The following is a 12032-nucleotide window of genomic DNA, read 5'->3' on the forward strand; positions in this document are numbered from 1 at the left end:
CACCGCCTGGCCACACCCACTGGGCTGCGGGAGAGTAAAAAGACGAGTTCATACGAGACTGCACACCACTACCAGTCTTCGCGAAAACTGCTCGAGGTCGTGCGAAAAGAATCTTGGCTTCGTTCGCCGGGCCGCGGGAGTGAATCGTGTGTTTCCTGAATCGACTCGTGGGACACTCCTGATTCGCGGGTCTCGGATTGCACTCTACCTGAGTTTTATTTCCGGGCGTCACCTCACGTTAGGCTTTTCATCTAACCCAAATTTGTGTGGAAGGCCGTGTGGAAGGCAGACTTTGACTGGCACTGACTTACACACGCTAGGCTATCGTCAGTGCCGCACATGAAGCTATGCAATCGTGAAGACGCCAAAGACGGCCCGTTCTTTATGTCAATCAACCGGTCGGTCATCTGCCATCAGGCTTAAAGAACGTGCGATATTCAACGTATATTATCGCTTCGAGAATGAGGAGAGGCCTGAAAACGGGTTGATAGGACCCTTGAAGAGACCCTTCACACATAAGGCAGATGGCCGGCCGACCGAGAAAGAAATAAGCTCGCACCGACGAACGGTCTGACCTCTGCCGGCGTATCCCGCTCTCATTAACAAATCCTGCGACGGCTGGCCTGGGTGACCCCAACAAACCCCCGTCAACATCTCGAGGACTTTTCTCCTATCAGAGGCCCGGAGAGGAATCCGCAGCGAAGCAAGTCGGAAGTTCACAAGCGAGAGGTCTGTCTTCTTTGGTAGTGGTGCTGTGGGGGATCGCCAGATCCGCCAGCGCGGGAAGAGAGTTGAGCAGGGATCCGTCCGCACGTTTCACGTTTCACTTCGGCGAGCGACGTCGTGTCAGGCTGTGCCTGGGAGGGGGAGGCTCATGGGCTGGAGAGTGTTTAGCACCCCAGCTTCGGGGACGAATCCGTTTTATATCTTTGTTTTAAAATAGCACCGCCGCCCGGTGGTGGTGCTGGTTGTTTGGTTGAGGGGCAATTCGAGGAGGCTTGGCTAGTGAGAATGTCGAAGAGAAGACGATGCCCCGCGCCTCAAATATCAGTCGAGCAACGCATAGATAGCTTGAGGGTTTAAGGTATTGCACAGCCTCCATCATAGAGAAAGTGAGGCTTGATGGAAGGCCAGGTATATTGTCAATATTGCCCGAACCCGCATGTATGGGTCAAATTTGCGGGCTACCCGTCGAGCTTGTATGAAATAAGCGCCGGACCTTAAACAAGGATGCCATCCCCCATGTTGACGATCAACCTCAAAGGTTCATCCATCGGCAATGGGATGCGGGTCACGCCGATTCGCGCGATGCGAGTGGCCGAACAAAGTCATTCATATCCCATCCCGCCTCGAATCTGAGTAGGCCTGACGTGCCAGGTACTCATCCTGATCCATGCATTGACGTCAAGTACAAAGACAGCAGTCAATGCGAATAATGGCCAGAGGCATGCCCCGGCTGATGGAGGGCCAGAAGAAGCGTCGAGTCGAATCTTCTTCCTCGGGCCTCTCGCCCCCTCCTCTACCTCCCACTCCCCCAAACCGTATGAAGGTGGGTAAATAGGTACGGGGGTGAACCGTGAGCAACTTGTGAGACGGATTACGCTTTTGGGAAGTCGATGAGCTGAGATTTCATATAATGTTACCGTCTGTGCGAAGGTTGTTTTGCCCCTCCCGTATGTGAGGGTCTGATCTAGTCTGTGCCAGTCTATAAGCTTCCGAGATCCTTCTTCTCTCTCCTACCGTCGAATTCTTTCATGCTTGCTGGCCAAACACGTCGATATACCCACCGTACGCTATATATCTGAATCTCCGGAAGATCATCACCACCTCAAATCACATTCACAACCCCGGTATCCTCGACCGACAAGATGAAGCTCACCACCGAGATCACTCTCCTCACTCTGGCCATGGGCGTCTTCGCCGAGCCCCCCACCAAGGTCGTCGCCGAGCGTGACCTGGCCACCATCCAGGGCGTCATCCAACAAGTCGGTAACTCACTGAAGGACCTCAACAAGGCTGTGGAGGGCTTCAACGGTGACCTCAGCGGCCTCGCCGGTGCCGCTGGCGCCTTCACCAACACCCTCAACCAGGGCACCCAGCAGGTCATGGGCACGAGCGAGATCACTCTCAATGAGGCCCTTCAGCTCCAGCAGTTCGTCTCTGGACTCCAGAGCGATGGAAACGCCCTCACCAAGAACCTCGAGAAGAAGAAGCCCGAATTCGAGAAGGCCAGCCTTTGCGGCATCATCTCCTCACAAGTAGGCTCCGTTGGCGATGGCGCCAAGAAGCTCATCGACACTGTCGTCACAAAGGTGCCCCAGAGCGTTCAGTCCGTCGCCAGCCAACTTGCCGGCAGCTTTGCCACAACACTCTCATCAACCCAGCAGTCTTTCGCCGCAGGAAACTGCACCAACGCAAACGGCATGGGTGGCGGCGGCAACGGAACTTCCAACGGCACACCCAAGACTTCCTCCCCCGCCAAGGCTGGCGCCGCTACACTCTCCGTCGGCCTCGGTTCCATCGCCGCGGCGGCGTTTGCTGTCATGTTGCTGTAACCGGGTTTCGAGTGGAGATGGGATAGGAGTTTGGGGTTTGGACCGAAGATCAGCGGAGGATACATGGGAGATTTCAAAACTTTGTCTATGATGGCCTTTTTTCCCTTTCTTATAGGCATGCCGAGAGTTGTATCATACGGGCTCAGGTAGACAATGCGAAGCCTGCTTCTTTGCACATTGGGTGTATATCCACGTTCACCGCACCAACTACTCTACACACAGGTTGACCATTATAGAGTGTCATGCGGACTGCGGTGGCTAAACCACTTTGACAGTGTATCTGGGCTAGAATCAAGGTACGCGTTGAGGTATGAGGCATTGCTCTATGACTAAATACTTTTGTCCCCAAAATGAGGACCGCAGACTATCTACCCTTGTTTGATTGGTGCTGTCGCTCACTCTGTGAACCATCTCGCCTCCTCAGCACCTTCCTCCTCCTCATCTTCCACCTCCTCATCTTCCACCTCGTCAAGACCTCTGGGGATGGGCATGTGCCCGATCCAACCTGCAAACATGTTGTTCAGTGTCTCTTCATCGATGATCATCTCGTCATCGGCCTCGTCGGTCCGTGGATTGCTCTGTGAAGCGGTGGGTTCGCTCTCGCTCTCCTTTGACTGCTCGGCCACGATGCGAAGATACTCCTGAGCCTCAGAATCGCTCATCCATCTGTAGGGCAGCAATGAGTGATCCACGATAATTTCAGGATCCTCGAAGGGTTCCCAGAGACTTGTATCTATGGCGGTGGCATCCTCATCCTCACGGTCGTCGCTGTGGGACTTGTCTCCAATCGGTTGCTCGGGAGCTGGCTCCTCGGTGACGATATCCTCATCCTTCTCAAGTTTGGCGCTGGGGGGCTTTTGATCGACCTTGCGTCGGTTCTCTGTGTCCATGAGGTCAGAGTCATCGGCCTCGTAAGATTTGATGAGCTTTTCCGCCCAGATGAGGTATCGGAAGTGGGCTTCATTCTTGACCACGAGGAGTGCCTCATCAAGATCAGTCTTTGACAGCTGCCCCATATAACCAATCCCATAAACCTGGACACTCGTGAATTTGTCAATGAGATCCCATTCCTTCAGTCTGATCAACTTTCTCAAAAAGTCTACCCACTTCGTGGAATCTGCCGGTAGACCAAGGAAGGGGCTGATGGCGTTGGCAAATTCGGAGACTAAATCTGCCTCTGCAATGGGCACCTCTCTTGCTCCCATCTTCGCAAAGATCTCGTGCCAGGCATCTATGGCCTCCCTAACTGGTTGTATGGCATCTTCAAAGTCTTGCTTGGCGACAGGGTATCCATCTAGCATTTCTGCCATTTCCTTCAGCTGGGTGAGAGATTCGTGGTATCGGTTGTCGCCCGACAGCTTCTGCTCGAAAAGCTCCTTCAGTGCCTTGATGTGCTGGTCGGGTACTGTTTCGGCTTCCTTGATAGAATCGTTCGAGGCTTCGCTATTGCTTACCAGCCTCTCCAAATGTTGCCCTTCTCCCGGCTTCAGATCGACTGCATCAATTCCCTCCCACCAAGGAAGGCACCATACAGCATCGAATTGGATATCGCTCCACTGTACACCGGCTTCGTGCGCCTTGGAAAGCCGTAGCATTACTTGCCGTTGATACTCTGGGATGTCGTCTGGAAGGATACCTCTGCTCCATGGACGTTGTCTGCCAATATGCGATCCATTGAGAACCTGGTTTGAGGAGGGTTCCACAATGCTGACGCGTGGCTCACTTTCCTGTAGAGGCAGGCGTGGTGTGCTGTCCTGAGGGGACGGGTCCCTTATGTTGGCGTCAGTCATGTTGAGGACGTCGAAGAAGCGAGGATGTCCTTTTTGAGTCTTGCGTTCGTCAGTAACCGAGCACGCGTTACAGATATGGTACTTACGTGTATTTCTGATGAATGATTTTAGGGGATAGTGAGTCTGTTGGTGTAGAAGTAGGTAAAGCTGAAGGAGCTGAGCCTCTCAGGTGCGGAGAGGAGTTGGCGAACTTGAGAGGGTATGAAAGTGAGAAATATCTTCACTTCTACTGTCAGCATGATATGTTGAAAAAGGAAAAAGGAAGAGCATACCTTGGCGTGCTTCTCCTACGAATTAAGTGTATGTGTGAGGCTGGAAGGGATCCGTTGACACTCCTCCTGTGGGTGGATTGTGAAGAGAGAAAGATGGATAGGAAAAGAGAGAAGAAAGAGTCGGCTATTAAATAGATATCTTCGGGCCTTCTCTAGGCAGAAGCCGGAGAACTTGTTTACCGTGCTTGAGGAAGGAACTGCCCCATAAGTCACCTTGATTGAGAGAAGAGGAAGGAGGGAGTTATGGACTATAGTCTTTACTCGACAAGCAACTCTCACCTCACTCTGACTCAAAAGACTCTGACCAACCTTTTGCCTCGAACCACTATCTTGAACTTAACCCGGGGAAAGAGAAGAGCTCTTTGTTTATATTAGGTACGCTTGTTATGATACGCGCAGCTTGCTTCATAAGTATATCACCAGACAACATCAAACCAATGCCAAAGAGCTTTCCGGGTTGAGAGGTATATTGCCCATATCTTGCTAATTAATGGGGTTGAGAGCCATGCGCTATAGCCGGGTGGAAGCAACTTGTTGACCAACATTCTTTCTCTTTGCCGACCTACTTACTCTCTACTGTCGGTGTAATCTCTATTTCCGTGATTGATGTTAGTTAGTTTGTAGAAATCTAGATCTCGTTTCTCGGGCTTCTCCGTAATAGTGTCCTCATCCGTGTGAGGTTTGGCCTTGAGTGACTTCAAATTATAAAGTAGTCTACTGTTTTATACCTTGCCTCTATAGTTATTATATATTCTATCCTCATTACCTTTATTACCTTTATTACCTTTATTACCTTTATTACCTTTATTACCTTTATTACCTTTATCACTCTTATTATTTTTATTATCTCTATTACCCTTATAACTATTATTACTCTAATTATTATTATTATTGCTCTTCGTATTTCTCATTTCCTATATATTCACTAGAGAATACTTTTGAAGAAGTGTGTTATAGTAGCTTTGATAATACTAGTGATGTTAGAACGAAATTTAACTTATATATCGCCTGGCCTCTTATTCTATTACCCACTTGCCAGCGAGATGCTAATAGTTGTGGAACTGGTGGAATCGACCCCGCCATCAAGCCCTTATGAAGCCCTCAACGGCCTCGTCCGGTATCACCGAGCAAGGCCCAGCCCTTGACCCACCTTCCCTTGGTGTAGTTGGTTTATCACGTTCGACTGTAATGGCATCATTAATATCGAAAGGTCTCTAGTTCGATTCTGGAAGGGAAGAACCATCAGTTTTTTGTATGTTTTTTCTTGTTTTGTGATTGTGAAATGTGACGATGTTGCGATGAAAGTGTGGGCGAAAGATCCTCTTTCCCCCTATCTCTTTTGGCAAGGAGGGAAGGTGGGTTGAGGTTGTCCAGGCAGGCCACATCTCTAGACCACTACGCACGTTCGACTGTAATGGTTTCATTGTCATCGAAAGGTCTATAGTTCGATTCTGGAAGGGGAGAGAGTCTCTCATCTATTGGCTTTTGCTGTGTCGTGTTGACGATGACTTCACAGGAAGTTTCTGGGTGGTGGCATGTGCGGGGTTCGTGTTTGCTTTTGCTTCCTTCCCTCAAGGACGTTGTTTTCTGAAGCGACTCGCTTCCGAGCCAATGCCAATTGGCCTTGTTTCACTGCCCCTCCATGGCGGCATGGCGGCCATAGCTTGCGCTCCCTTGCAGCGCATATCAATGCAGGGAGAAGTCTCACCGCTTAGGCGCCAGAGCACGATGACGGACTAATATGCCGGTAGGCGTGAGGCCGGATGGATGTAGGTAGGCGTGGCAAGCAAGAAGGCTTGATTGATCCTTGGCTGGAAAACGAGCAATCTAGCCAGCCCGTAGCCAGCAATGTAAGTGTTGTATTTTGCGCCTCGAAAAATTCTTTTAGTCCAGAACGAGCGTTGAGCTCCCTTCTCATGAAATCTACCCTCCCCAGTAATCGCCAATGCTTGACCCAGTGTTAAACATGGTCTTTCCAATTCGTGATGCATACCCGTGTAAACCAAACGCCGAGAATATGTAGAACAATATATCAGACGAGACCATTACCGCTCGGAAGATATTCCTTTCGAGTAATGTCTCAGGGTGCTTCTGCGCAGCATGCCCGTCTATGTCTTCAACCCCACCAAACTGAGGAACTCGTTCCGGGTCTTCTCCTTCTTCTCAAAGGCACCGAGCACGCAGCTAGTTATCGTGCTGGCCGTCGTCTTCTGCACGCCGCGCATGACCATGCACAGGTGACTGGACTCCATCACAACAGCGACGCCCTGGGGCTTCAAAATCTCCATGATGGCGTAGGCGACCTCCTTCGTCAGGCGCTCCTGAATCTGGAAACGTCTGCTGAACATTTCGGCGATACGGGGAAGCTTTGAGAGACCAATGACCTGGTTCTTGGGAATGTAGGCAATGTGCATCTGGGGACACTTGTAAGCCGGGGGTTGCAATTGCCAATGGACGTGTCTCGGGGTCTACAAACCTTGCCGGTAAACGGAACGAGGTGGTGCTCGCACATGCTAAAGATCTCAATGTCCTTGACAATGACCATCTCGTTGTGGCCTTCCTGGAAGATGGCATTGTTGACAATGTCCTTGACATTCTGCTGGTAGCCGCGGGTCAGGAAGAGCATGGCCTCGGCGTAGCGTCTCGGGGTGTCGAGGATGCCGGGGCGGTCGGGGTCTTCGCCGACGCATTCGAGGATGGTGCGGACGGCGCCCTTCATCTTCTCGAGACGAACGGCAGCCTGCTCGGGGGACTCATCGAGACGTTCACGGGTTCCGAGACCTGAAAGGACATTGCGCATTAGTCAATTGGGTTGCGCGGGGTCGGGAATGGCGTGACTCTTACTCGGGCGACTGAGGCCGTCAAAGTCAATCACCGGGCTCGGTGACCTCGTTACGACGCCCTCGGATTTGGGCTTGGACGACTTCTTCTTGGACTTTGATGTGGTAGTGTCACGGGGATCGCGCGCAGGCTGGCTCAGGCTTGGGCGGCGCTGCTTCTTGGAGTGGTTGCCGTTGACTTTGGCATCGTCGTCGCCCTTGCGCTTCCTGCTGCTTCGCTTGCTGGACTGGCTCGCGGTCTCGGCTTCACTCCCGTCGCTTGAAGCACTGTGGTGGCCATTCTGGTGCCTGCTTCGGCTTCTCTTCCTTTCTTTGACGACTACGCCCTCTGATTGAGTCATTGTGATATCCGAATCCGAGGAGAGGAGAGGGAATTGGCTGTGGAAGTTGATGGTTGTGGTTATGAAGGTGGGAGAATGGGAACATTTGGGTGCTCCAAGTGAACAAAAGTCCGTACACAGGCCGCCCCCGCTGCGCTCATTCGAGACTCTGGAGGGAAATCGGAGCAGAAAATTCGGTTACGGCCGGCGTTATCTTATCGGGTGGTTTAGCGCTAGATTCCAGAGGTACCTCCCCCAGGATTCAGGATTGCAACGTGCTGCAGCAGTGCATTTCTGCCAGTCACCGGTGCAGCGGGCAGCCACGTTCAGCGCTTGCTGCAGTGTAAGCTTGGTATTGCGAAAATTGACCAGGTACCTCAGGTACCCACTTCTCCGATTCCCGTCTGACGCAAGGGTCCATTCCGGGCAGTACGTACCTCGATGGAACTTCGCTCAAACATCCGCCCGTTTGTTTCCAGCCTGCCATGCACGGTGCAGCCCAGGTGAACTGAGCCTAGACACTGCCAAGGACTGGCATTGGTCATAGGACAGCTGGCTTGGGAAACTCAGGAAACACTCGACCTTAGTCATCCGGCTGACCATGCTCCACTCTTTCCAGATCCATCGACCGCGGCGCGCCTTCACGCTCAAGGCTTAAGCTGGACATGAATTTCCACGACCCTGACGACTTCAACCAAATTAAACCCAGCGAAACACAGCGACGCCCGACCGACACCTTCCTTGAATACATCTCTTCTCGACTCTTCGTAAAGGCCTCTGCCCTCGTTTCGACGTAGCAACTGCGCTTGCCGGCGCTCATCACTCCTTGCGATCCTCCTCGAAGCCTTTGCGATGGCTTCCCCTCCATACTCATACTCTCCGACCGCACACTCACCGCCGTATCCGTCACCCGCGCAGCTCCCCATGTCGAACAAGAAACGAGCATCAGATGGCGCCCCTCCAGGGTCTGCCAAGCGCCGAAAGGCCTCGACACTCTCCGTCACCTCCGCCGCCGCCCACCCCCTTCGCCAGACTTCTTTCCCACCCGAAGCCGGCTCACCATTCCCACGCTCACCCTCGGCCGACAACGCTAGTGTCGTCAGCGGCAGCCAAGTCAGTGCGCCTCCTAAGAAGAAGCGCGGCAGGAAGCCCAAGAACCAGACCAACGTTGAGACTCGAGAACAAACGCCCTCTCTGGTAGGCGGACGCGCGCCCACAACTGTCAGCGGCGCAGGTGCTGGAGGCGATGCACAAGAGGAAGGCGCCAATGATGACGACGACGATAACGATATGCGTATGGCGTTGGTGGACTCCACAGTCAGGACACAGGAGCAGAAGCAAGAGGAGATAAGACTCCGTGCCATGCTCGTGGAGTCCTTTGACCCAGAACAGTACGACCGCTACGAACTTTGGCGCGCAGCCAAACTCACAGAGTCCGTAGTCAAAAGGGTAAAATTCCTTAATCTGGTTTCTGGCTGGTGCTGTGCCATAATACTGACACAATCATCGCTCAGGTCGTCAATGCGACAGTCTCGCAATCCGTCCCACCAAACGTTGCTCTCGCCGTCAAGTCAGTATCGAAGCTTTTCATTGGCGAGCTCATCGAGAGAGCTCGAGATGTGCAAGGGGAGTGGATCAAAGGTACCGGCGAAAAGCAGGCAGACGTACCCACGCCACCGCCCAAAGACGACGCGACCCAGACAGAAGACAGGAGAGGCCCCTTGCGACCAGACCATCTCCGCGAAGCATGGCGACGTTACAAGCTATCGGGAGATGGAGGCTGGGTGGGAATTCAAGGCTTGTGGCACGAGCAGCAGAGCAGCGGCGTAGAGAGATTCCCAGTTCGAACTGGTGGACGACGAGTTTTCCGGTAATTCCGTGGCATGGCATCGATTGTTCTGCCATCACCGGATGGAGTGTGTGCGGGAGACGACGGAGAAGCTTGGGAGCTTGCTTACATGATACCCAGTCTAACAAATAGTTAGCTTTAACATCGACGGCTCAGCGCTGTCCTAATGACCAGTATTACAATCTGAGAACTATGATTGGAAGTGATTCATCCTGGACTGATGCGAACTGACAGAATATCACATTATCAAGTAAGTGAGCCGTGAGCTCTCTATCCAGCAGCAACTAATGAAAATTGCCAAAGTACCATTCCTAAGCCAGCCTAAGTAACTCAGACTGGACTTCCACAACCAAAGCTCGTGGCCTGGGACTTTCCGTTGAACGCCGCAATCAACCCCTCAATCGACGAGTACATGCCCAACGCTGTCGTAACAAGCCCTCCCAGCATGTAGACGATATTCCAAGCATTGAAGAGAGGCCTCTTCATAAACCCTCTTCGGTATCGCTGAAACCCACCATCAACATACGCGTACCTACCCGTAGCAGGGTCAAACGTCTCCTGTTCTGGCACCATTGCATCCTTCCGAATCCAATAACCTAGGCCCAGCAGCGCCGGAAGGGTGTATGTGAAGCTCAGGATGAACAACGCCCCGATGAATCCAGACACCAGCGAGAATTGCGGCACAGCGGCGCCAATGATGAAGGCGAGAGCCCAGTACACGGGTATTACCGCCGCCCACAACATCTTGCCCGCGGACTCGGTCAACGGCGGCGCTCCAAAGATCTCCTGCAACAGCTCGACGTAAAGGACCTTCATGCCAATGTTTCCATACAGCCCCGCCGCGATCAACCCCGTCACTAGACCTAGAATATTGGTCGCCGTCTGCCACCAGTACGGCGACAGACTCTGCATGGCGGGGTTGAAGGCGTACTGGCCCTGGAAGGAGTACACGTACAGCCCAAAGACGAGATAGCACACGTAGATAAAGACCTCGCCGCAGAGAAGGGCCTTCCAAAAGTCCATGGGGTGCCGCATCTCCGCCATGAAGGCCGCAAAGATGAGACAGCCGCCGTACGAGTAGACGGCTTGGTTCAGCCCGTTCATGGAACCCAGGAAGCCGGAGCCGCCCGAGGCCATGCCCGGTGGGGGTGTGCCGGCGTAGGTGATGACGGGGCCGGGTCCGAAGGTGTCGCCGAAGGAGGCCTGGGTCGCGGCGAAGTTGGGAGGGGAGTGTGCCACGACGCCCATGCTGTTTGTCCGGTGTCAACATCAACCCGAATTGCATACTTTTCCAAGACTTACCAGATGAAAATGATGAGTAGATTCACCCACACAGCCAAGTTTGCAATCCACGAAAACCGCTGCAGCGTCCGAATCTGGCCCAAGATGAACCCGGCCGCCATGAAGATGACAAGACACGCCACGAAACAGATTCCCGCGTTGCCGTTGGGGCCCTTGCTGATCTGCGAGATGGACTGCCCGTTGGCGAGGATCAGCACGGCCACAAATAACATGAGCTGGAGACCTTGGGCGAAGTTGATGGCGTGCCGCGCCTTGGCCCCAAAGACGCGGAAGTAGAGATCGCCGTAGCCTTTGAGTGGGTATCTGTCCGAGTCCAGGCCCAGGAAAGCCTTGTAGAGGATCCAGCCGGAGCTTGAATCGGTCAGTCACTTGTTGTCCAAGAGGGTGGTCTTTGGGAGACTTACTATAATGACATGATGCCGAAGACGGTGTACAGCGCGATACCAGGGCCGTAGCCCATCTGCGCAAAGGCCCAGCTGGACTATCATGTTAGTTACGCTTCGGTCACGAGTTAAGAATAAGTAAACCCACGGCGTAGAAAACGGCCCAAGGATATCCGTGGTGATGAGGTAAAACACAGCACCCCAACCAGCAGTCCTCACCGCTCTGCTCGCCGTCTTCCACTCCTCTGGCGTAACGACACCGCCATCTCTACTCTCTGCAGGATGCAAAGCCTTATCGCTTCCACTCCCGTTCTGCTTCTCCCCAGCACCAGCACCGACATCCTCATTTCCACTGCCCTCGCTGCCCCCCTGGAACCTCACATGCTCATCGCCCTTCCTGAACCGGTCCTTCACAACACTCTTGAGCGTCACGGGTCCTCGAGAGTGAAGGTACCGCTCGTTGGCTAGCTTCTCCTCGGCGCGCGTGACTTCGGCCCAGTAGAGATACTCTTCAAACGTCACGTTAGGGTCGTGCAGTATCACCGCCGGTGGCTCCATGGTGTAAAAGGTTTGCCCATCTTGGCGGGACGGGGTGTGGTCGAGGAGGGACTGTGGTTTGTTTTGAGCTTTCTGAACGTCGTCCGTGGGCGCGGGTACGGTGTGGTGGGCAGACATTGTTTGTGTGGTTATCGTGTCTCAGGGTTGGGACGACTTCAGGCGG

The 12032-nt window shown here is 53.2% G+C and overlaps 5 protein-coding genes and 1 non-coding gene across 6 annotated transcripts; 3 read left to right on the forward strand and 3 right to left on the reverse strand.

Annotated features, from left to right (window-relative positions):
* Positions 1-1868: 1868 nt before the first annotated feature.
* On the forward strand, positions 1869-2555 carry N0V96_009230 (uncharacterized protein; the record flags this gene model as incomplete). The annotated part of the gene is made up of 1 exon (XM_053195861.1): positions 1869-2555. One exon carries the CDS (start codon positions 1869-1871, stop codon positions 2553-2555), a length of 687 nt encoding a protein of 228 aa, XP_053046594.1.
* A 395-nt stretch (positions 2556-2950) lies between these two features.
* On the reverse strand, positions 2951-4150 carry N0V96_009231 (uncharacterized protein; the record flags this gene model as incomplete). Its single annotated transcript, XM_053195862.2, has 1 exon — positions 2951-4150. The coding sequence occupies one exon, from the start codon at positions 4148-4150 to the stop codon at positions 2951-2953; it is 1200 nt and encodes a 399-aa protein (XP_053046595.2).
* Positions 4151-5767: 1617 nt separating this feature from the next.
* N0V96_009232 lies at positions 5768-5855 on the forward strand. Its single transcript has one exon. It is a non-coding gene; the product is annotated as a tRNA-Tyr (tRNA).
* Positions 5856-6725: 870 nt separating this feature from the next.
* Positions 6726-7798, reverse strand: GCH1 (GTP cyclohydrolase 1; the record flags this gene model as incomplete). The annotated part of the gene is made up of 3 exons (XM_053195863.1): positions 6726-7031; positions 7094-7398; positions 7462-7798. The coding sequence occupies 3 exons, from the start codon at positions 7796-7798 to the stop codon at positions 6726-6728; spliced, it is 948 nt and encodes a 315-aa protein (XP_053046596.1).
* Positions 7799-8701: 903 nt separating this feature from the next.
* On the forward strand, positions 8702-9651 carry N0V96_009234 (uncharacterized protein; the record flags this gene model as incomplete). Its single annotated transcript, XM_053195864.1, has 2 exons — positions 8702-9226; positions 9292-9651. 2 exons carry the CDS (start codon positions 8702-8704, stop codon positions 9649-9651), a joined length of 885 nt encoding a protein of 294 aa, XP_053046597.1.
* A 305-nt stretch (positions 9652-9956) lies between these two features.
* On the reverse strand, positions 9957-11986 carry N0V96_009235 (uncharacterized protein; the record flags this gene model as incomplete). Its single annotated transcript, XM_053195865.1, has 4 exons — positions 9957-10875; positions 10929-11279; positions 11333-11404; positions 11460-11986. The coding sequence occupies 4 exons, from the start codon at positions 11984-11986 to the stop codon at positions 9957-9959; spliced, it is 1869 nt and encodes a 622-aa protein (XP_053046598.1).
* Positions 11987-12032: the final 46 nt, after the last annotated feature.

Source organism: Colletotrichum fioriniae, assembly GCF_027942845.1.
Source record: "Colletotrichum fioriniae strain IMI 355084 chromosome Unknown scaffold_12, whole genome shotgun sequence".
NCBI lineage: Eukaryota > Fungi > Ascomycota > Sordariomycetes > Glomerellales > Glomerellaceae > Colletotrichum > Colletotrichum fioriniae.